Source organism: Diospyros lotus, chromosome 1 (assembly GCF_014633365.1).
Source record: "Diospyros lotus cultivar Yz01 chromosome 1, ASM1463336v1, whole genome shotgun sequence".
NCBI classification, from domain to species: domain Eukaryota; kingdom Viridiplantae; phylum Streptophyta; class Magnoliopsida; order Ericales; family Ebenaceae; genus Diospyros; species Diospyros lotus.
The window spans coordinates 34,444,478-34,468,314 of NC_068338.1; the positions used below are offsets into that span (position 1 = coordinate 34,444,478).

At 37.4% G+C, this 23,837-nt stretch overlaps 4 protein-coding genes across 9 annotated transcripts; 2 read left to right on the top strand and 2 right to left on the bottom strand.

The window, feature by feature from the left end:
- Positions 1-8,338: 8,338 nt before the first annotated feature.
- LOC127792255 (nitrogen regulatory protein P-II homolog) lies at positions 8,339-13,162 on the top strand. 2 transcript variants are annotated; one of them, XM_052322707.1, is made up of 9 exons: positions 8,339-8,708; positions 8,785-8,830; positions 8,997-9,024; positions 10,914-11,001; positions 11,245-11,312; positions 11,448-11,517; positions 11,667-11,766; positions 12,651-12,686; positions 12,791-13,162. In XM_052322707.1, the coding sequence occupies exons 1-9, from the start codon at positions 8,501-8,503 to the stop codon at positions 12,792-12,794; spliced, it is 648 nt and encodes a 215-aa protein (XP_052178667.1). In that variant the 5' UTR covers positions 8,339-8,500; the 3' UTR covers positions 12,795-13,162. The 2 variants fall into 2 exon arrangements, with proteins under 2 accessions (XP_052178667.1, XP_052178670.1); XM_052322710.1 differs by lacking the exon at positions 11,667-11,766 and having other exon boundaries at positions 8,349-8,708.
- Positions 13,163-13,841: 679 nt separating this feature from the next.
- Positions 13,842-19,030, top strand: LOC127808442 (ADP-ribosylation factor). Of its 5 annotated transcripts, XM_052347015.1 has the most exons (7): positions 13,849-14,015; positions 14,962-15,155; positions 15,599-15,669; positions 17,929-18,048; positions 18,190-18,308; positions 18,425-18,506; positions 18,613-19,030. In XM_052347015.1, exons 2-7 carry the CDS (start codon positions 15,008-15,010, stop codon positions 18,616-18,618), a joined length of 546 nt encoding a protein of 181 aa, XP_052202975.1. In that variant the 5' UTR covers positions 13,849-14,015; positions 14,962-15,007; the 3' UTR covers positions 18,619-19,030. The 5 variants fall into 5 exon arrangements, with proteins under 5 accessions (XP_052202966.1, XP_052202960.1, XP_052202950.1 ...); XM_052347006.1 differs by lacking the exon at positions 18,613-19,030 and having other exon boundaries at positions 13,842-14,015; positions 14,970-15,155; positions 18,425-18,515; XM_052347000.1 differs by lacking the exon at positions 18,613-19,030 and having other exon boundaries at positions 13,842-14,015; positions 14,991-15,155; positions 18,425-18,515.
- Positions 18,983-20,907, bottom strand: LOC127808423 (putative pentatricopeptide repeat-containing protein At1g02420). The gene has a single exon (XM_052346960.1). The coding sequence runs from the start codon at positions 20,619-20,621 to the stop codon at positions 19,044-19,046; it is 1,578 nt and encodes a 525-aa protein (XP_052202920.1). The 5' UTR covers positions 20,622-20,907; the 3' UTR covers positions 18,983-19,043.
- A 192-nt stretch (positions 20,908-21,099) lies between these two features.
- Positions 21,100-22,954, bottom strand: LOC127808433 (galactinol synthase 2-like). The gene is made up of 4 exons (XM_052346971.1): positions 22,550-22,954; positions 22,116-22,436; positions 21,859-21,993; positions 21,100-21,647 (listed from the first exon to the last, which is right to left on the bottom strand). Exons 1-4 carry the CDS (start codon positions 22,871-22,873, stop codon positions 21,384-21,386), a joined length of 1,044 nt encoding a protein of 347 aa, XP_052202931.1. The 5' UTR covers positions 22,874-22,954; the 3' UTR covers positions 21,100-21,383.
- Positions 22,955-23,837: the final 883 nt, after the last annotated feature.

Below are 23,837 nucleotides of genomic sequence, written 5' to 3' on the forward strand. Positions count from 1 at the left end.
AAAAAACATAAAACAAATCATGCATACAAACCTGCCAACCTCATCCAATATCATGGAGTTTTGGTGGCCCCATATGATTTCCTTTGGATCCTAACACGATTTCTATTTAATCACAAATCTATAGCCTTATGCCTAAACATTCCCTTGTTATCATATACGAGTCATGATCATGTAATTTATAACATATATATATATATTAACCCTTACTGAATTATTTTTTAATACCTTGATATGTTGAATCATATTTTTTAATATATGTGAAAATGTATTTAATGAAAAACTAATCTTAGAATGAAAAATCATTATGAGAATCTCATATTTCGGAATAAGTTTTTCATATTTCGAAATAAGCATGATTTGTGTTTTGGCGTAAATGTTCAAATGTTTGAAAAATCAAAAATTCATACATCATCTTTTGAAACTAACTTTCCATGTTTCGAAATATCATTCTTTCATGTTTCTATACATGTTTCGAAATGTATTTTTATAAGATTTCATTGTTTGCTAAGTTTGTATGCTATATTTTGAAACTTATTTGAAATCTAAGTATATATTTCAAAACCTATATAGTATGTTTCAAAACCTTTGTAAATTCTGTCAGCAGAGCATTTAAAAATGTGTTGCACATGTTTTGAAATATATTTCGAAACCTTCATAGCATGTTTCGAAACATTTGACTCTGTCAATAGAATATTTGAAAAACTGATATGTTTTTGTACTTTAATTCAAAAGTTATTTTAAAAGTCACATTTTGACTTAATCTCCATATCCTGATGTTTTAATTTCAAATATTTTGTAAGTGGAGAATAAAACAAAATCATTTTGTTTTTAAAAGCATTGTCTTCCACTTATTCTGTCTCTTAGTGCATAACCAACTGTAAATGTTGGATGTTTCAAAATATGAGATGTATGTTTCGAAACCTCTATGTAAAAATGTGGTATTTCGAAACCTAAAATGTGTGTTTCGAAACCTACTTTAACATCTTGTTTCTAATGGTTATAATTAATCAAAATTCTATTTCTTAGTATATTTATCAGTTCTTTGAAGACAAGAAGTACATTTTACAAGCATACACAAGTATACACACCTACAAAAGATATTGCTACATACACAAACACAAGTGAACAAAACTCTTTCAACAAGCTCTCAAAGAAGATCCTTTCAATTAATCATTAGTGTGCATTGTGGTGTGAAAAGGAGAAGCAAACTGAAACCGACGTTTTCATCCTTTCAAGCTTTCCTCACTCCATACCAATAGATTTGTAACAACTATTTGGTAAGGTATATCATTACATTCAAACTGTTGAGTAATAAAAGATAAGTTTTTATTAATTTTATTGTAAGATTTGAGTTGAGCCCGTAAAAACTCATTGTATAAGGTTTTAGGGTGAACCGTGGTAAAACCCTTGGTGTAATTGATCACTAGTGAAAGTGATTGTATTTGAAAATCCTTCAAGTAGATAAGCTTGAAGGTAGTGGTTCAGCACCCGCCTACTCCATTATATAAAACTAACATGATAGTCCCTTTTGAATTTTTTTTTTAAGTGTCAAAATCACTGTTGTTGATCTCAAAATTCCTTTAACAAAATTTAGTTAAAAATACTATTTAAATAGATATGACTAAAATCAATTTTCATTTAATCTTAGTCTTTTCGCATCTATCTTGAACTTTAATCGTACGCTACCCACTTGTTCCAACTACAGTGTAAATTTCACTATGGCTTAACCCTTAGCCTAAGCCTATTGCTTAATATTTGGCCATAGGATCACTTAGTAATGCTGGTTTAAAAAACAAATTAAGTTCAAACCCGTCGTTGAAGCCCGTCACCTCGTCTTTCTCGCTGTCGATCAAGCTCAAGCATGGTGGTGAGCCTGAACTCGAGCTCGAACTATGTTAACCAACCTTCTGTCGTGTTTCCAGGCTCGACTAGAGCTTGAGCCTAAGGTTAAATTTGCCAAGTCGAGTTTGGCTTGGCTCAAGGGGTCCTAAGTGAGATCCAAGTTTTACTGCCCTTCATTTGCCTAGAACTCAAATTCAAAAGAAAATAAGCAACAAAGGGTACTTGAGTTCCAATTGAGGCACACATTTTACAAGGCCTTGGGACATGAGCATAACTTTTCAAAGCAAAATTAATCTCCAACAAAATATCCATAAATTCCATTTCCAAACTCATAATCTGTTTATCTCACATATGTTCATTACAAACCAAAGAAATATGCTATTCAAATATCACAAATAAACAAAATCCTCTCATGGCGTGTTCGTTGGCGATTCTTCCACTACGATTGCCTTCCTCTTACTATGCCCGAAGTTATCTATATGGTTTAGGTATATGGGAGTGAATCCTAAAACTCAATAAAATCAATATGTAAAATATCAAATTATAGTTCATCACAAATATAGAAAAACATTAAACAAATCATGCATGCAAGTTTGTTCATCTCATCCATCATAGAATCTTGGTAGCCCTATATGATTTTCCTTAAATCCTAACACGACATCTGTTTAGTCACAAATTCATAGTCTTATGTCTAGGTATTTTCATGTCATTATATACAAGTTATGATTATGTAATTTATAAAAAATATATATATTAATTCTTCCTAAATTAATTTCTAGTACCTTGATTATACCTTTTGAAATTTTTTCCAAAGAATCAAAATCTCTATGTCTGATCTCAAAATTTCTCTAACAAAATTTAAATATAATAAATTATAAAAATTATTTAAATAAATATTACTAAAATCAATTTTCATTTAATCTTAACCTTTTCGCACTTAATTTTTAGACGTACGCTCTTTAGACATACACTGTCCATTTAAAATAATCGCTCTTACATAGTTATCGGTGTTTGTGTTCTCGATTATATCATAAATCGCAGATTAAGCCTTTGAATTTTGCACATAACAAAGATCGAACTTATAACCTATCAAATTGACACTAACATATTATTTATTCAATCACTACAATGCACACTTGTTCGAGCTACAGTGCAAATTTCACTATAGCCTAACCCTAACCCCAAGCCTAAGCCTATTGCTTAATATTTGGCCACAGATCACTTAGTAATTTGCACCAAGTAAGTGATAAATCCTCAATCCTAAGCCTAACCCCATTTGCAAGCACGTTTCCTCAGACTTTCTGAAATTTTACTAGGCTGGAATGGCAACACGTGTGCTGTACAACTATATTTGACCAAGTGGCAGAGCAGCGGCTGACGCATGGCGCGACAAGGGCCATGTCACCTCAAACGGCATCGTTTCAGTCCAGGCTGCCTCTAGAAAATCCGTGTTCGCCTCTCCCGCGACCTGCCGGCGGGCAATCATCCCTTATATGTAGGCAAAAATTAATTTTATATGAATTTAAGTATCAGTTTTTGAAATTACATTTAAATCTTAAAAATTTTCAATCACCTCCTAGAAACATAATAATTTTAATTTCTTCCATTAAATTCCTTAAACTTACAAATCTCCAATAAATAATAGATAATTCATCTCAAATTCAAAAATTATTATTATTTTTAAAATATCAAAGTGTTACATTATGTTAAAGTCCAACACATCTAATGGTGTGTACTAAACAAAAAAGAAAAATAATTTACTCTAGTCTTTATATTTTGACTATATTTCAAATAAGTTTTTTTTTTTATATGCTGATATAAAATGTTTTTTGCTTAAATATATTTTTGTCCTTTTTTTGCTATCTATACACAGAAAAATAAGTAGAATATTCTGCATAAAAAAATAGTCTTATTATAATATATTAATGTTTATTTTTAATGACTATATAAATCTATAATACAAAATAAAATATTAGATAAACACTTCTTGTAACACCCCATTTTTCCACAACAAGCGTTAACTCGAGATTTCGGGAATATTTTTTTTTTCTTTTTTTTTTTTTCAACATCGAACACATAACATAAGTCTCTCAATACATATACCTTCATCATAATCGTTTCCCATCAATCTCGATCGTACCTTCTTAGCATATCAAAATTTAATAATAAACTAAGACAAGTATCAACAATCACATCAGCGGAAGCAAGATCGAAACCTCAATGATATATAATCGATAATTCCTTTACAATAACCAAATCGATATTTCACATAAAAATATCAAAATATTACATAACCTCTGAACATCGTAATCATGGACAAAACCTACGAAAACTAAACATAACCGCTACATCCCGATGATATTCTTTCCCTTGGCGCCACTGCTTTCACCTGGAACGTTTGAATATTCTAGGGACATAGTCCAAATTAGATGCTGAATCATCTAAGTGAGAGTTCAAAATCGTTTTCATGCAGATATGAAAATCATATACAAAATCGATAAATCCCGACATGCACCAGCCTAAGAGAATCCCACATAGCACTTAACCCTAACCGGGAAAAATGCAATTTCTCTAAAGGCGACACAACCACTTCGGCCCATTGGCAAAACAATCCTGCTTAAGAGGGACAACCTCGACATATGAACCCGGGAATCACCCCATTGTCATTGTTAGGCTTTACGCTCCAACTCAAAAGCAATCCAAAACCCAACGCAACCCTAGCCCCAAAAGTGTCACATCAGCACTATCCTCGGAATCGACGTCACCTCGGCATTAATGCTATTGCTCAAAGGAACCTGTGGTGGTGTCCACTCGCAGCCCCGCCACTTGAGCCAACAACCGGGGTGGTGTCCACTCTCAGCCCCGCCACTTGGGTCCCGTAGGGTGAAGTCCGTCTCAGCCCCGTCCCAAGTGGGTCACCTAGCATTAATCCTAGGTACGCATCCCGAGTGTTGTCACTCTGGGCTATGTCACAAGTTACCAACCCACGTCCCACATGGACGACACAAAACAAGCCAATGCCGAAAAATCATAACATGCATAAAATCAACATCTCAATGTATGCACTTTACCGTACGAAATTCAATGCATGTGTAAATAATTGTTTGGACAACCATAATAAACCAAGCCATAAGGATGAACATTCACAGTAAACCATTCACATGTCACTTAAAATCTTTTCGGGAAGAACCACTCACAAGTCACGCAAAGTTGGGGGCGAACACTTACATTTGGCGATATTTCGGTACGCCTCAATTTGCGTGCCTTCTTCGATCTTCGCACGAGTCACTTCGTCTCAACCCTCAAGGCACCCTAATCATCACATTTATCCAACAATTATAATTTTCCTTAATTTTCTCACAATTTTCCTATTTTTCTCCCATTTTCTTCTCTAAGAATCCAAAATAAATATCTACACAACTATTTTCTCAAATATTTTTACATAATAATTCATAAAACAATATTTATAAGCCTCTGGGATTTTCTGGAAATTTTTCAGATTTTTCTCCTATTTTCTCAAATTTCCATAATTACTTTTCCTTGAGAAAATTTATTTCTCATCGATTTACTTCGAATATACTTCAATAAAAATCACAAAAACTCATAAAATAAATTCCTTATACTTCTGGAATTTTTTCAGAATTTTCTAAAAATTCCTCCTATTTATTTTCTATTTACATTTCCTTTCAAAAATCAAAAATAATTATTTTCTCAAGAAATTTCCAAGATAAAAATTCATCAAAATAAACTATTCATCTTTCTAGAATTTCTGGATATTTTTTCAGAATTTTAATTCCTTTAATTCTATTTTTCATCGAATTTTCTATATTTTCAGTATTTAAAAAATACCTCCGGTCATCTTCTCCGGCGACGGCACACCGTAAAATTGAAGCGACGACACCAGGATGTTCCTCCCCCTTAGTCGATCCCAATGGTACCAATCTTGCTCGAAAAAGACCACCGAAAGCCTTCCGATTTGGCCAAAAACAGTCGGCCGAAGCTATCCCGCCACCGAACTCCGGCGAATCAAATTGACCCTCGATTCGAACTCCGATTGGCACAAAAATTTCAAGATCAGTTACCCATCACCTTGCGAACGAAAGCCCCTTATTATATCGCTCGATCAATCACTCTACAACCCGATTGCAAAATGTATATATATATATATATACGGCCGAATGTATATATATGCGAAAACACCCTCTATACTACCCCAAAAATTCCCAAAATCTTCAGAAATGATCCTCTTCCCTCAAGGAACAAAAGCCCCTTATTGGTTTCCCTCGATTTGCTCTCAAAACCGAGCAATTTGATGCTTCATTTTCGACCGAAACCCTTGGCTATTTATAGCCAAATTCGACCCCCACGTGGCCGATTTCTGGCCAAAACTCCTCCTACACGCCACCAGGACAGTCCTTGGCCATGCCCTGATGATCCTAGGCTGCCAAATGGCCGGATTTTCCGGCCAAATCTATGGCCAAATTGGCCATGCTTGTACAATTTTCTAAAAATTGAACTTTGGTCCTTTGAAATTTCTCTTTTGCATTTTGGCCCTTACCCTCAAGCCCCTGATCTCTTTACCACCCTCACTAAGACCCTCAAGATTAGGACTTCTCATTTCTCCCTTGAAATTTTCAAAAATTTACTGTTTTGACCTCCTCGGGTATTTTTAAAAAATTACACTTAGGCCCGACTGATTTATTTGACCTTAAATTCACTCGATTCAACCTGAAACCTCTTAAGGGTTGTTCTATACATCGAATACTAGTCCTTGATACCCTCCTTTGACTTTTTGGACATCGTTTATAACAATTCGGTAATACGACCTAATTGGCAGCTGTATTTTTACTGTACCGAAAATTGTTCCCGATCTTATTTCTTTCATCACTAATGTCGACGTTTGATTTCGGCCGACCGTGATTCGTTTTGGGCCGCGGTGAGTCAATCCAAAAATACCGAGAAGGAAGGAAGAAAACCCCTCCCCCCTCAAGTTCCAAGCGTGTACACCAGAATCTTTTACGTGGTTCGGCCAGAACGATGCCTAGTCCACAGCCGCCATCTGATTATTCTCCCAGAGTGGCGGTATCTGATTATATTTTTTCTGTCCTCCTTGCCCCTCATGGTCTCTTTCACTTCCATTTTTTTTGAGGGGCTTTTACAATCTAGATAATATATAAAAATACAGTGTTTGTATAATGGGGGACAAACAGTTCTTACCGCCTTCGCAAGATCGGGAGTGGGATCCTCATTACGAGGGGCATGGGCTGTTACAGATAAAGTGATCGGACCCTACCTCTGACTTCTCAGCAGCTTTGCCGCTCATGCGAGCTGGAGGTTTTAGGACAGCGACCTGGATGGTCCAGCGATCTGGAGGATATTTCAGGAGCTCGTTAGTCGATTGCTCCGAGCTCGTTGGGGGATTACCGGGAGCTCACCATATACTCGCTTTACGAGTTCCGGATCTTTGGTGGAGGCTGGACCTTCCTTGACGAGGTCGTCCGGGCCTTCTTGGCCTTGGGTGATTGGGCCGGTCTATCGGACCGAGTCTGGCCCATGCGGGGTGATGCGGGAAATACATATAACAACTAAAAATCATAATTTTAATTGCTCGTCGATACTATACCATTTTCCTTGGCTATCTAGGGTCCAAGGTACTCCCTCTGATTAATTCGATCTTCCAAAGTTGTGTTAGTGTGCCTATAGTCTTATTTTTCCCAAAATTCCAATTATGCCCTTTATCAAACATCATTTTTATCCTCAAAATTATTCTCGGGTGTTACACTTCTTACTTACTTTTTAACATTAGTAAAAATAGTATCACATTTAGTTGATAAATATTACTTATAAATAAATTATCAACTCCGAACATTGAGGAAATAGAAAAAAAGTTAAATGAAAGAAAATAGTTTGAGATGTCTTAAATTTGTGGTAATGGCAATGTAAGCAAGAACGTAAAGAATTCTTAATTAATTAAGTTAATTATAATTATTTATATCTTTTAATAACAATACAAATTAAGTTAGTTTTGAGAAATTATTATTTTGAAATGCACGTGTAACTCTAATTTATTTGAGTTGAAGCATTTTGAGCAAGATGAAAGTGAATGATCTTTCAAAATTATATGCATTACCAAATTGATATCCCGTTCGATTTGATTGAATAAATGTTTAAAAATTCATAAGATTTTGTAAAACTTTATTTAACTTAAAAGGCTAATATCAAAGGGTAATTTTGCAGAACTCTTAAATAGTAAGGGAAGGTAATATTATTTTGAAAGGTGAGGAATTCTCAGAAGGTGTACCAAAATTTGAGGGCTAAGTGTAATTTAGTAAAAAATGAAAGGCGGCTTCCGAGGGTAGGTTACTAAAAAAATGGAAATTCGGTTATACAAAAGTTGATGATGACTCAACGCACAAGCTTTTGCTATGGGAGGCAAATGATTATTTTAGTCCATTGATCCAAACCAACAAAATTATGTCAGAATTATTTTCCTTTATAATATTCATTAATTAAATTAGGTAACCCCTGTCAAATCAAATTACGCAGCATCCATCCAAGTGGAGGAGGGGAGAACCATTGCTCCTCCGACTCCCTTACCGATTGATTACCATTGCTCTGCTCAAAGCGTCCGGCATCAGAGCTTTGTTGTGAAGTTCTAATGGCTTATTCTTCCATGGTGAAAGCGGGAGGGTTCCTCGGTCGCCTCTCCTCTGATGAGTTCAAAGAATTGCGCCTCTTCGGCTCCACTTCCATGGCTACTCCCAAGTTGAGACACGCTCATCTCTCCCTTCCCAGCCTCATCTCACTCAAAACCTCAAAAAACGCGTCCCTCCTAAATCCAGTTAGAGCTTGCCACAGCTCTACAGGTATCTATCCACCATCCAATCCCTAATTTCATCATTCCTTCGTACGATTTCTTTATCTGTGCTTCATTGCTGGTAGATTATATCCCGGATGCCGAATTTTACAAAGTGGAGGCGATTTTGAGGTGCGGAGATCTGTGTTCCCTTCTTGCTTCTGGGATTTTCTCGATCTTTTGCGCTGTGTTTCTTTATCGATCCTCTTTACTTACCTCTCTGTTGATGTATAGAGTTTTGGCAGTTCTGATTTGTTTTCTTTGGTTTCTGTTTTGCTGCTAATATCCGACAAAGTAGACCGTGGAGAATCCCGCAGGTTTCATCGGTAAGAGCTAATGAGGACTGATTATAGCCATTGTTTTTCCATTTATAAAATAAAAGAAAAGGATTATAGCCACTGCTCTCTACAATGTTTACACACATACTTATGGTCATTCGACTGCAATTTCTATTGGATAATCCATTCAATTGTTTGATTGACATGGAAAACATGAAAAAGAAAATATTTTCCAGCCAAATTGTGTTTGATCGACAACTTTTTCCATGGAATTTGTTTTCCACCCAAGTACAAAAATGCCATATTTTCCTCAAATCAAGGAAAATCAATTCTTTGGGGGGGGGGGGGGGGGTTGAATTTCCTTGGAAGTTGGAATTTATTTTCTTTTCCACCTTGTGCAATCAAACACACCCTTAGTTATTTAGAACAAAGAAATGCTATGTAATGCCATATGTTTTCCTCCATAATCTGTATTCGTTTATTTTACTGTGACAAGCTAAAACAAACATGCTTTGCGCCACTATTGTGTTATCTCATTCGCACAGTGTGATAACAATTTACTGGGGAATCTAATCCTACATACATTAAGAAAAAGAAAAATCCTAAACTGAAAGAAGGTACATGGTGAGTCTAAATGCATTTTTCATTTCAAAATTGGAATACTTGCTGAAAATGCCATGTACAAGAATGATGCAATTTCTACTTGATTGGACTTGGAAGAACGGAAATGGTCTTTTAAGGTTTATATTACTACTTGAACTATGATGTCGGACCAATATATTTGTAAAGGTCAAAATAGTATCAATGACTTGCAAACTTACTTATTAGGACATGTTATGAGACCAATCTTTGATATAGGATTTCTGAAACTGAGATATTCTTTTGCATGGCATTCTAAGACAATAACTTTGTGGTCACTGCATGGTCGTTAACATCCATGGACATGCTTTTAGTTATACCTTAAAGCTTTCTCTTAGTTATATACCTTTGTGTATGAATTATCAGGCAACCGCATTGTCACAAAATTATTGGTGTCCTCAGGACTGTAAGCCTATATTTGACTAGGAATCCTAGATTGTCATTTCTAAAGAATTTGTATCTACTTAAAGTTGTCGAGATTATTGAATAGAAAAGGTATGGAAAACATGAGATCTCATTTCGTGAATAAATCTTCAAACTGAATAAGATTAAACTGGAACTTGGGACTTCATTTTGTTTTCTTTGTGCCTAAATTTGTGGTGTTTGCTGATATTTGGAACCACAATGGGCCAGAATAATACTGAGTGAAAAAGTGCTGCTGTTCTTTAACTAGGTCTTGTAATTGTTCTTAGGATTTCATGCCTCTATATTGTTGCAATTCTTGATGATGAAATCAAAGGTGCAAGTTATGTCTCTGTTATGAGGTCACTCCGGTGTCCTGTCCCTTCTTCTGGGTGTGAGGACTCACAGCTATGTTTCTGTTATCAGTAGGATTTAAGTCAGTCCATAATCTTTGGTCTAAAACTGAGTTTCATCTTGTCTTCTTCTCAAACTTGTGAACATTGCTTTAAGGTCTACTTGAAACAGATATACTAATTACGGTGTTTAATCAATTTAATTTATAGCAGTTTAGAATTGCCAATTGTGTTGATGAAATGTATACAGCAAAACCTACAGGAGTTCTTAGTTTTGATTTCACTTGACCTTGCAGCATCACCTGAAAGAAACTAGCCATTAAGTTCATGAACTTAACTAAAGCATACAATTCATTATTCAATATCTGTTGCATTTTTTCCTTCATTAGTTATTGTGGTCTTATTGGTTCTCCTACTGTCCTGCCATCCTATTTGGTGCACAAGGAAACCCAAGACAGAACAAAATCTATAAGACAGAAACGTTGTTTTTAATATCAGGGACGCATTAATTTTAACTTGCCTTATTGATTGTGAGATATGCAGGCCCTGCTGCAAATGGGTATCCGTGGTGTTACTGTGTCAGATGTTCGAGGATTTGGTGCCCAAGGTGGTCTGACAGAGCGATATGCAGGTAATTTCTTTATTTCTTTGAAATCTTGTTTCCTATCCCATTTCTGCTATCCTTCTCCCTCTTCCTCTATCTGCTCTCATCTTCTGTTCTTCCTGAAAGATATATGTTTTCTTTTTTTGATCCAATATTAAATGAATAATTTATTTCTTTGATTTTTCTATGATGGCTAGAAGTTGTATAGAGAAGAAATAAAAGTTATGCAGTTTCGGTGAATGTCATTTCTTGCCTTTGTATCTGCTACAGGCTCTGAATTTTCTGAAGACAAGTTTTTAGCTAAAGTTAAGGTGGAGATTGTGGTGAGCAAGGACCAGGTATAAACGTTTTTTTGAGTTCTTTTATGATCTATAACAAACGTTTTTTTTTAATTCTATTCTGCTCTATACATTTTCTTGCAAGTTACTGTTTCAGAAAAAGTACACATAACAACTCATCTAAACTTGTCTTAGGTTGAAGCTGTAATAGATAAGATCATTGAAGAGGCACGAACAGGAGAGATTGGGGATGGCAAAATTTTTCGTGAGATTTCAGACATTTATCTTTCTTGAAGTTTTTTAACTGTTAAACTTTGGAATAGTTGATATCATATTTGACCATAGCTTATGCTGGAATTATGATTTAGTGTTAACCAAGAATTTTCTTTCTGTTGTTTCTTTATTTTCTCACAGGATGCATAGCCATGAAATACGGTTCTATGGAAATTTATAAAAGCTTTAAACTAAAAGAACAAAAAGCTGGAAGGAACAGATTGCCTATAATGAACAAAATGTCAGTTTTAAGAAAATTTCTTTCTTGTGTCCTGTGTTTTTCTGGCTTTCTGAGAAGTTCTTAATTTATTATTTTGTTCAGTATTATCAAGTCGTAGCCATGAATAGCAACTTTACTATAAGACCACGACAACAATATGCTTTTATTCAGATTCCATGTTAAAAGACTTGATATTGAGGGGATTACTCAATCCACAAGTAGACTTGACAACTTTAATATTAGAGGAAATGAAAAAAAAATGATTATATGTATATATATATATATTTTTTCCAAAAAAGGAGCATTTTTACTACATGGTCAGATTACGTCAAAGTCCTACAGAGCTTTTTTTTTTTAATTTTATTTTTACGTTTAGTATTGCAGGTTATAGAACAAGGATCAAAAGTCTTAATTCCATTAGATGAGGTTAACTACGTGATTATTTCTATACCATCAGAAAGAACAGATCTCAAATATTCTAAGGTTTAACTAGGAGAAGTGATCTCATGTGAGGTCAATTCTATTCTCTGTCCAATAATTATAGAGATATATTACTAATGTTTCCGTCTTTTAGGATTCTTTTTTAACATTATTCCCTGCCTAGGAAAAGCATACATCCATAAAGCTGTACTAATGTTTGATTTGATACACATCACAACTGAAATGGGTAAATGGACAGTAAAAGCAGTATGTAACGGAAGTTGGATGGTAATGGTCATCTATTGAGAATTGAGGGCACCTACTTGTAATCAGATTACCGGTAGCAAGATCACTGCGGCTTTTTATACCCTCCGTGTTTTTTGTTGGGAGATTTTCTTATGGAATTTGTATCCTAGGAAACCATGCAATGCCTCAAGCGGATTAAAAGTTGGCTTTATGTAATGAGATCTGCTCTTTTTGTGCAGTAATACCAGTCACAGATGTAATAAGAGTCCGGACTGGTAAGTGTTGACCCAACCTTGGGCTAATTTTCATTGCTTTAATTTGCAAGAGCAACATTTTTAATGGTGTCCCACGGGAGCAATCTTAAACGTGCAATTTTCAGGTGAGCGGGGAGAAAAAGCTGAGAGGATGATGGGAGGACGAGCAGATATGTCATCTGTGGTGCAAAACTAGCGTCCGACCAACTCAATTCAAGCGCTGGGACTCCTTTTGTTTGATGATGGACAAGTCACAAACAAAACCCTGTTTCTACATGTTATATGCAGCAGTAGTGCCTCTATATAGATAAATGAACATGTAATGTTTGGCCTCTTCTTGCAGCCTAGGCTGCAAGAAGAGGGAGAAAGTGTTTGAATTATGAAGGGCAACAACGTTCTGAAATGAGTGAGGCAGCAGCTACCAATAAATTTGTGATGTCGGCTGAGTTGACATTGCTCCTCCGATTTCTTGTTGAAGATAGTCGGATTTCTGTTCTCGTTTGGATCGAGTCTTGCTGCCTCCTGTTAGGGGATGCTTTTATATTTTCTCACTCCATGGAAATGACTCAAATTGCATAGGGGTTAGGAGATAAAGAAAGATGTTATTGGATTTTTGGATTACATGTAAGTATGTTTAAAAATAAGAGAGTAAAAGTATCTCTCATTTAAATACTAAATTCCATTATTATTTAAAGTAAGGTACTGTTCATTTTAACACGATCTTTAGAAACTCTAGTTATATTTTAAAAGTAAAGCTTTTATTTTAAAAATATTATTTTTTAAACGAAAAACAACTGTCCTTTAAGACAAAATAAATAAATAAAAAAACGATACAAAGAATGTGGTGAAAACATGATAGTTTCAGAACCCATCTAATTTGTTTATTTTTCAGATTAGGATACAAAGATTCCCGATCCGAACGGGGCAAACCCGATTAGGAATTCGCCTGAAGATTGGTGTCTCCATAGCCAAACAAGCGGCCCCCAAATCCTAACTGAAAATGACGTGGCGACCATCCCAGGCACAGGCAGGCAGGCAGGCAGGGCGAGCCAAAATCAAATGAGGTCCTGGAAGCGTTTAACTAACGGCGTTACTGAAAGTTAATAACGGCCTGAATAAAGTTGTAAATTTAACCGAATCAAGGAAAATCAAATGAAAATGAATAGCTGTCAGAACGCGTCTAATTCAATATCTGCTTCCGTAGCGAGAGATAAATATAGGAAGCAGTCGTTTTCTCGTTCTCTCCAATTGCTTCTTGTGTTCGCTAGTTTGGGATGCAGACGGAGAGGGCAACGTGAAGTTCTTGAGGCGGATCTGCGTGTTTGGCTCTTAATACGCTTCTTTCCTCAGGTGAATCCACACATCTATCTTTGTATATGCGCGCGCGCGCGTGTATATATATATATATGTTCATGCGAAATGCGTTTCGCTTTGCGCCTCTGTTCTTAGCATTGCAAAGCGCTACTGACCTCGAGGATTCTGTAATTTGACGTTATCAGTTAATTCCTGCAATATAAGTTGTTTTCTTCCTCTGCTGCTTCTAAGTTGAATTCCGATTCGAACGTGTTAGATCTGTGTGCTGCTAGATCTGAATGTTTGAATGATTGATCGGTGGGCATTTTTGTTTACAATGAAGTCGTTGCTTCGTTTCCTCGTCCATTTGCAGATTTAGATCACGAATCCTGATCGTTACCGTTATTTTGTGGTATTATCTTAATCAATGTGTATGTTTGGGGTCTCATTCAATTTGGTCCAACAATTTGGCCTCTTAGGATTTGGATCGCCACTGGTAGAACCTTCCGTGGAAGGACAAATTGTTTCCTATTAATCGATTTATTGGGATCACATCGCACATTGGTTTTCTTATCTTTTCTTTCGTTGTTTGTCTGTTCTTACATTTTTTTGTTTGTTAATTCTTCATAATTCTTCATATCTATTGTTCGGGTCGGTTTGGCTTTTTCGAACTACATTTCAATATATTCGGCTTTGTAAACCGTACGAGTTAAGAAGTTGTTTGCATCTCTTCTTTGATCTTCTCATAAAGTGTGATAATATCCATCTCAAGAGTGTCGTGCAAAATACGTTTTTGCATTTTACTTGCTTTTACACTTTCTGTTTACGAATTCGACCCTTGGATTTTTTTTTTTTTTTTTGAAGGGATTCTGGAAGAAGCCAATCCATTGGCATATTGCTTACTCTTAGAAATGAACTATTTACATTTGCATTGTTAGAATTCTGCTCAGAGAATTGAAACTTTTGGATGTGGCAATTGATGCTAAAAATTTGGTCCCTAAAGACTTACAGATTGGTTTTCTTCTATCGGAGGTTCCATAGACAAAAGGATGGGGCTGTCTTTTACCAAGCTTTTCAGTCGGCTTTTTGCAAAGAAAGAAATGCGCATACTGATGGTGGGACTTGATGCAGCTGGTAAGACTACCATTCTTTACAAACTGAAGCTGGGAGAGATAGTCACTACAATTCCTACCATTGGTAAGCTAGCAAACTTAACATGGATTTCTTTGATCGAGGTTCTTATTGTACAAGTTCCGTCACTGATGACATAGTTAGCAGTTTCCTTATTTTCGTACGTCTTTCTCTTAAGTTGTAGTAAGACAAGCTTCAACGATATTTTTAGGAAATATCAATGTTTCTTTTTCCAAATAAATGCAATGAAAATGAATCTGTACAGTGGATATGAACTTTCTGCAATTGTGTGGCCTAAAATTGAAAGTTTTATCTTTGTGAAAATGTTGCAGAGAGTTGATAATGGGATACTCAAAGGGTGTAATAGCCAATTTTAATGTTGACTGATTATTTTCTCGTAGTTTATCTCATTCTTGTGACGACACTGGTCTTTTCATCCTTTTTGTTTTGCGAATTCTTGAAATGGATTAGTTTTTATATGGACTAAAACTTGCTTGCTATTTGCTCAGGATTTAATGTGGAGACCGTGGAGTATAAGAACATTAGCTTCACTGTTTGGGATGTTGGTGGCCAGGACAAGGTTAGTAGGCTTTATACTTTAAGATGTTGACTTCACACGTTAAATGTTTCTGCCAAGTTCATCTGGATTTGGGACATTGGTTCATATGAAGTCAGGTTTCACCGAGTATTTGCAATGAAATTGTAAATGATAATAGATGGTTGGAGTTTTAATAACTCCACCTCCATCAACTGTATACTGAAGTGCCTTGTATTTGGATTACAGCCCCAAATTGTTGGCTTAACATTAAACACAGAGAACATGTGGATAGAGCATATACACCATTCAAGCATTTAGGGTGTGCAACTTATTTTTTACTAACGTGGCGCTATTGAAGATAAGATGTAGGAGATATAAATATGGTTTGAACATGGGAGAAGAAGACCAATAGATGCCTATAAGATAAATGAATAAAATGAATGAAAGAAAACTTGGTCAAAAACTCTGGACATGACCATAGATAGAGGTGGTTGGAAGTTTAGGGTTCATATAGCCAACCACATTTAGTTGGATTAAGGCTTCTTGTTGTGTCTCAACTGAGCCTGCCCCAAGTGGGATTAAGACGTGATTATGTTGATGATATGACTGTCTTAACTAGTCATCTTTTTTCCTTTGTCTTTTGCAATTAAAAGTACACTAAAAATCTCATCAGTATGCAATTTGGTTTCACTGAGTTGCATACAAGATCCTGGCTAAAAGTTTATACGTGCATGCCATCTATCTGGCGCCATCACAAATAACCAGGTTACACGGATATAAATTCTTTAAAAATCCTTCAAGATTGAAGTAGAAATGTAATGTGGGAAGGAGTGCCTTAAGGAATCTAAACCGTAATGTGAAGATGTCAATAGGCTTCTATGGAAAGGGAATGCTTTGGAGACCACCTTATGGAAGGATTCTTAGTTATTTGGATTTGGTTGAAATGAAAAGGAACTGACCATGGATAATGAGGGGGGAAGTTTGATAGTTTAAAATGCTTCTTTGATAATAAAGAGGGAGCTTTTGTATCAGGGGATACGTACTCGACCTCTATTTGGCGTGGAGGTGGACGGTTACCTCACTCTTTGCCGAGCTATTTTATTATGCTCTTCATAATCTGGAGGCTTCTTTTGGTGTAGGAAGCCGGTGCCTTGAAACTTTGTTTGAGGAGCAAAATTTTGGGTTTTGTAGGTGGTGTATGTGAAAAGGGGATTCTTTGATTGTCTTCAACAGACATTCCACTCAAAATTTCCCATATTTCTGCTTGTCTTGTTTGATATGCTTAATACAGATGCTTAGACCTTGAATCAGAGAGAAGACTTGTATTGCTCTATTGTTTCATGGTCGAGCATCCTGTGGATACTTAGCAAGGTTGTTAAAATCAGGATTTTAAGTGGGATCGACAAAGGGTCCATAAAATCGGATCGTAAAATCGTAAGATTTTAGAGATAATTAAAAATACCCTTTAATTTTTGTAAATATATGTTTATAATAATATAATTTTGTAGAAAATGAATTAATATTATTTAATAACTTGATTATTCCTTATTATAATTCAAAAAATGATACTTCCCAAATATAGCTAAAAAACTAGCAAGTTGGTATAGGCAATTTAGAGGCAAAATATAGGTAATTTAGAGGTAAAATATAGCTTAAAATTCTTTAGATGATGCTTCCAATGTCTTCCATTAGATTTAGATTACAATTTTTTCTTGATTTAACATTGATTAAATCAAATAATATCAATTTGGGGTTGGGTGGTCCATTAATTAATTACTTATTTGTCTTGATTTACTTATGCAATCAATGTTAAATCAAGTAAAAGTTATAATTTAAATCAAGTAAATTGGAACTTATGCAATTAATGTTAGATGCTATGTGACATTGAAATTTATGTAATCAATGTTAAATCAAGTTCCAATTTAGAGGTAAAATATAACAATTCATTGCACAAGTTCCAATGTCAGATGCAATGTGACATTGAGACGTTGGAAGCATCTTCTAAATTACAACTTAAATCAATAGAGGTTTTTGAATCGTAAAATCGTTTGGGGATCTTTGAAGCGTAAAATCGTAAAATCGTACATGTAAAATCGAGATTTTATAGGATTTTATCCCAAATTGAATTTTACATGGGATTTGAATCGTTTGGGGGGGTCTTCGAATTGTAAAATCATAAAATCGTACGCGTAAAATCAGGATTTTAACAACAATGATACTTAGAACTCAATCCGCAGTTAAACAGCAGTGCATGTTTGTTAATCAATTTGGATGACCACCGTGTGTCTTCTGTTTCTTCAGATCCGGCCATTGTGGAGACATTACTTCCAAAACACACAGGGACTTATCTTTGTGGTTGATAGCAATGATAGAGATCGTGTGGTTGAAGCAAGGGATGAGCTGCATAGAATGTTGAATGAGGTAAGACATAGATTCTGATTTCATCAGTATTGCATACAAGACCAGCAAACCCTTCAGAATGATGCCATTGGTCATGTGTTGCACTTTCATAAATCTTTTTTCTTTGTCATTCGCCAACTAAAATTCATATATCCTTCGCAGGATGAGTTGAGGGATGCTGTGTTGCTGGTATTCGCTAACAAGCAAGATCTTCCAAATGCAATGAATGCTGCTGAGATAACTGATAAACTTGGACTCCACTCGCTCCGCCAACGCCACTGGTAAGATTCTCTCTCTTTCTCTCTCTCTCTCTCTCTCTCTCTCTCTCACACACACACACACACACACGGAGGTAGTTAAAGTCAGTCCGAATCTCACTGCCCATTGGATGGTGCAGGTACATCCAGAGCACATGTGCTACTTCTGGGGAAGGGTTGTATGAAGGGTTGGACTGGCTCTCAAACAACATTGCGAACAAGGTGAACTAGCCAACACAATCATATCATTGTTGATATCATGCTTTGTTGCAGATACATTCTACTCCATCTCATCTCCCACTTACACAGTTAAGCATTACATTTTCAGGCATAGACCATCTGGATGCAGAGTTTGCTTTCAGACTAGTGCCAGGAGAAAGTTAGAACCACATCTTTGGTGTCTGGGATTTCAACCTTGTTAATTTGTTAACAAGTTCATCGCTTAAGGTTTCTGTTGCATACATGGCCATTTATTTCCTGTAGCTTCAGAATGACGCCATAGTTATATTGCCCCTATATTACCTTTCCTTTTCCATGTAAGAAGTTGGCGAAGCTACAGGTCTTCAATGTTTGTTTCATTAGAAATTATGTAAAGTAGCTTTAGAATGCAAGTTGAGGACAGTTTTGCAATCAGCAGATAGTTGATTGTACACTGGCGTGTCATCTTAATATTCAGCATTCTTGGTTAGTCGTTCAACTTCAATCAATAAGACCGTGGAATATAACCCATGGTTGCAGCTTTTATACTTGGACAATATTTTACATTCCACCTAAACGCATTCTATTACAAGATGTTCCTCCCTTAGAGCAAGATATAAACTCTGAACTTGAAATCTCTATTGGATCATATTCCCTTTCTGGAAGCTGGACCGATGAACCAAAAGCAGCCATCTTCTCTGACAAGTTCCGAAGTGCTTCCTGCTTGTTAGCCAACTCCATGAGCACCTTGATCCTCCTAAAGGAAACATTACTTGGCTTCTGTCCCTTTGCCGCCATCTGCAAGAAGCACTGCTCTGCTTCCACCAACTTCCCCATATCACACAGCAAATCAAACAACACATCCGACACCAAAATAAAGGACCCAAACCCCTTCTCTACCATGTCATTCCAGAGCTCTAGCGCCATATCCACCTTCTCCTGCCTCCTGCACAACCTGACCAGAAACATACAACATTGCGTGTTCGGCATGCACCCGCTTTCCTTCATTCTCTGATATAAACTCCATGAGCTCCGCAAATCATTCGACCAATAAAAAGACCGAAGGAACACATTGTAAGTGGTGGGGTTTGGACTCAAACCTTTCTGCACCATCTCATCCAGCACAGTGTACGCATCGCCAAGCCTCTTGGCAATGCAGAAGTTCCTAATCACAGCATTATACGCGGCTGTATCAGGATCACAGCCATACTCTCTCATCTCCTTCAACACTTCTCGAGCTTTATCAGGCTGACCAACCAACCCTAAACCCCCAATTATACTAGTATAGGAAATCACATCGGGTTCCATATCCTCTTCTCTCAACTTGTCGACTACCTTCCAGGCCTTCTCAATTTGTCTGTTCTTACAATACGCATCCATCAAACAATTGTAAGACACCACATCAGGCTTCACGCCCATTTCCCTCATCTCTTCAAAGAACCCCTCAGCTTCCTCCGATGACTTCCAACCAGACAGAAGTATGTTAAAAGTCTGTAGATTTGGTCTGAAATCATGTTTTAGACTGTGATATACATTTCTTGCATCCGTCATGCTCTTCTCCTGGCACAAAGTCCTCAGCAAGGCATTGAAGCAATTCGTGTCGAATTCTGGAACAAGCTTCCGGAATCTTCTGAACGATTCCACAGTCTGCCTAACGGAACAGACCTTGGCGATTCGAGCCAAGACGACCTGGATGGTTCGAGTGGATATCAAAGATTGATCTTTTCCCTTCGTCTCAATCAAAACCTCCCAAATCTGGTCGAATTTTCGATTCCGGCCTAAGATATAAAGCATCGTGTCCAGCGAGAAAGGGGTGTGGTAAAACCCTCTTCGCCTAGAGGTGATGGCGAAGAACTCGAATGCCTGCGATGGGTTTGCGTGACTGAATCTGAACCTTTTCAGAACCTTATCGATCAAATCGTTGGTGAGCGACACTCTGCTTGAATTCAACGACAGTTGCATCTCCTTGGAGGTCGACGAGTTAGTTACAATGCGGAACACAGTTTCGACGTCGTCGTCCGGGGAGCAAAATTTTCGAGAGAGAGACGAAATAGCATGGCGAGAAAAGAATCCGAGGGAGGCGGAGGGAAAGTACCTGGACGGACAGTGAAGAGATTGGGGCCTAATCTGAACAGGCATTGACGATGTTATTGCTTCCTTCCTGTTCGATTTGGCGATGAATTGAGATTGGAAGGGAGGTCAGAGAAAGCAATATTGGCAGCCAGATCCAGAAGCGATAGAGAATGGAGAGACGGTGGCCATAACAAATTCTCAGTTGGATTCGGAGTTGAGATCGGAAAGCAACGCACGAGCAAAACAAACGTAAAAGCAAATCAAATAACAAGGAAGCGAGCTCGCTGTGCGGCAACGAGCAAAGCGCAACGGCTGTGCTCTGAATTTGATGGGGGAAGGAAAACGATCGATGCGATTAGGTTTTGGAGCAAAGCGTTCCCGTAATTTCATTGGCTGGGAACGGCGTCGTTTTCGTTGTTGCCAACACTGAAATATTCTGTAATTTTGGTCAGGGGGAGCTATTAATTAGGAAAAGATATTTAATGCAACCTACAATATGATATAACAATACCTTATTATGCGCATAAATTTTAAATGTGATAGGTTTTAACAAATTTGAAAATAAAGATCAGAGCTTACAAACTGCAGGTCTTTTGTACAAATTCTCATTTTTTTAATTCCATTGTAATTATAAATAATAAAAAAAAATAGCTAGTACTTAAAACAATTTCAAATGCAAACCAGGCAGCCACCAGCTAGTTCGATCTGCAGGTGCCCAAACAATCAAAACTCAAAACCCAAAACACCATCCAATCCAAATCTAGACCTTGACCATACATGGGATAGGAATTATTATTGATTAATGTTATATTATTAGCAAATATTGATTTAGGCAGCTGAGGGGGCAGCCACGTAGTGAACAGTGCCAGCAGCTTCCGAAAGAGAAGCCGCTGCTATCTTCAACGGCACCGTCGTCTCAGCTCCACCAATAATATTGCCATGGTCGGATGCCGCAACCTGCTGCGCATGCCGCTGTTGGTAATAATCCAACGACTCGTCGTCGTAAATTTCCCACCACTTCTTTACCAGCATCTTTATGTCTTCCCTCTCCATGTTCTCTTCCCTTCCCGTGTACCTCCATGGCTTTGATCCCTATGTACATAAATAAATACACACACGTATCAATAACCCGTTAGCACTTAATTAACTTCAACACCAATTAGCAAAAGTAGTTAACCTATGATAAAGATAATTAACATTTCATATCTTTTGGGGTTGGGGGGGGGGGGGGAGTGATCTTATATATACTCATTAATATATAATAAAATCAATAAGTGTTTAATTAATTAACAATTTTTCATACCGCGGCACAGTAATGCACAACTTTCACTTTGTCAAGCTGAACGTTCTCCGGGTGCCGCCACAACATCGCAAGAACTAGGTTATGAATCAAAGGAATCGGCCTGTAAAAATCCTTGAAGTACATGTTCAACAAGTCCTGCACAGCCACCCGGAGCTTCCAGCATTTACAAAAAATGACCATTACCAGAAACAACCAAGCACAATATTCTAATTGTTTATATATATATAGATGGTTGGACTTGGTTCGTCATTAATTACCTGCTCGGCGAAAGGCGTCGGAGGGTTGATTTTGAGGGTCCTCAAGAGGTCATCACGCGTGGAGAGGCTCGGCTCAAAGACGAACATCCCGGCGTTGAAGTAGAGAGACGGCGGCTGGCCCATCTCCGCCGGCCACTTCACCTTTTCCGGGCACTGCTGGCAGTACCCGATCTTGTACTGCGGCGTGTGACCCCACGTCTTCTCGCAGAAGCAGTCCATGACGGCGTAGAAGTAGCCGGCCGGCAACTCGAACAGGTCGTCAATGTTGTGGTACACTTGTATGTCGCCGTCCAAGTATATCATCCTACTGTACTCCAAGAACTGCAACCATGTCATACGTAAGCAAAACAAAAAACACGAACACGAACACGTGACAGATTAATCGCCCTCTCGCACTTGCAAATTACGTACGTGTACGAGAAAATATTAGGTACCTGCCAGATGCGGAGCTTGGAGTAGTTGACAACGTAATAGGGCATGGCGAACTGGGTTTGGTTCTCGGGCGGGTAGACCGGCGTGATCTCCCTGACGATACAGCCCTGATCAGCCAGCACGCGGCGGTGCTCCACCGGGACGTCCGGGAGGACAGCCACCACAAGAGGGTAAGCGGCATCAACCTTCCTCAAGCCCTTGGCCAAACCGACGACACCTTTGACGTAGTCGCCATTGCCGGCCAAGAAGGTCACGTATGCCCTGCTACGGGGCAGCGACGAGGGCTTGGCCGAGGCCATGGGTTTCTCAACAATTTGCGGACACATTAATTTAGAGAGGGAGAGGGCTTCTTTGTTGAGGCCGGGTGTGTGTTGGGGGATATGGACTGTGGAGAGAGGGGATTTGTAGGTGTTGATGGGGAGAGATGGGAGGGAGGGAGGGAGGGAGGGGCATTAATTAATATTGAGGTGAAATGAAATGGAAATGGAAATGGAAATGCAGCGAAATTGTGCAGTGGACTGGAGCACCATTCCATTGCATCTCAAGCAAGACTCTTGGTACTTCTTAAATGTGATCCAACGGTGAGGGCTCACTTCTGGGGATGGGAACTACGTTTGGTAACACGAGGTGACTGGAAGGTGCACCATTTTTTTAATTTCTTTGTTTGGAATTAATTATTATATAATTATAAGAATGTTAGCCTGTTACAATCTTGAGGAGGCTAGCTAGTTTGGAGTGCCAGTCTTATTCATTACATTACGCTGCTGCACTCCTAACACGTCATTATTGATCACACGCCATTTCAAAAGCAATGATCCACAACTGCGCTATGTTCGTTATTAACTAAATAAACCTTGTTTATTTATTTAGATAGTTTTTGTTAAAATAAATAATATGAGATTATATTAAAATAAAATTAAAATATTTTTAAATAAAGATATAAAATGCTCAAGATCAGACAATTTGTTATTATTATTTTTTTTTTTTGGATTACGTCCTATGCTCAGCTATCCCGCCCCTAGAGCTACACTGAAGAGGTAAATTGATAGATGTGCTCGAGTGATCAGGGTGGTAGGTCTTGACACTACTAATATCACTCTCAAGGTCTTCCTCCAGAAGGAAGCATTTTGTTTCCTCCATGAATCAAACCCATATTGGGAGATGAGATAAATTTAACAAATAAATTTATTTAAATAATTCTAAATAAAAAGTCAAGTGACTTTTTTTTAAGTGGGTTACGAGATAAATTTAACAAATATAACGAAAAGTACTTTTATCGAAAAAATACTT

Excerpts from the sequence above, each read along its gene's own strand:
- LOC127808433 (XM_052346971.1), bottom strand. The coding sequence starts at position 22,873 with ATGTGTCCGCAAATTGTTGAGAAACCCATGGCCTCGGCCAAGCCCTCG. Across the intron at positions 22,437-22,549 it reads CCAAGCTCCGCATCTGGCAG|TTCTTGGAGTACAGTAGGAT; the intron begins GTACCTAATATT and ends ACATGGTTGCAG. Across the intron at positions 21,994-22,115 it reads CGACGCCTTTCGCCGAGCAG|GACTTGTTGAACATGTACTT; the intron begins GTAATTAATGAC and ends GTGGCTGTGCAG.
- LOC127808442 (XM_052347006.1), top strand. The coding sequence starts at position 15,008 with ATGGGGCTGTCTTTTACCAAGCTTTTCAGTCGGCTTTTTGCAAAGAAA. Across the intron at positions 18,049-18,189 it reads TGCATAGAATGTTGAATGAG|GATGAGTTGAGGGATGCTGT; the intron begins GTAAGACATAGA and ends TATCCTTCGCAG. Across the intron at positions 18,309-18,424 it reads TCGCTCCGCCAACGCCACTG|GTACATCCAGAGCACATGTG; the intron begins GTAAGATTCTCT and ends TGGATGGTGCAG.
- LOC127808423 (XM_052346960.1), bottom strand. The coding sequence starts at position 20,621 with ATGCCTGTTCAGATTAGGCCCCAATCTCTTCACTGTCCGTCCAGGTAC.
- LOC127792255 (XM_052322707.1), top strand. The coding sequence starts at position 8,501 with ATGGCTTATTCTTCCATGGTGAAAGCGGGAGGGTTCCTCGGTCGCCTC. Across the intron at positions 9,025-10,913 it reads GAATCCCGCAGGTTTCATCG|GCCCTGCTGCAAATGGGTAT; the intron begins GTAAGAGCTAAT and ends TGAGATATGCAG. Across the intron at positions 11,002-11,244 it reads TCTGACAGAGCGATATGCAG|GCTCTGAATTTTCTGAAGAC; the intron begins GTAATTTCTTTA and ends TATCTGCTACAG.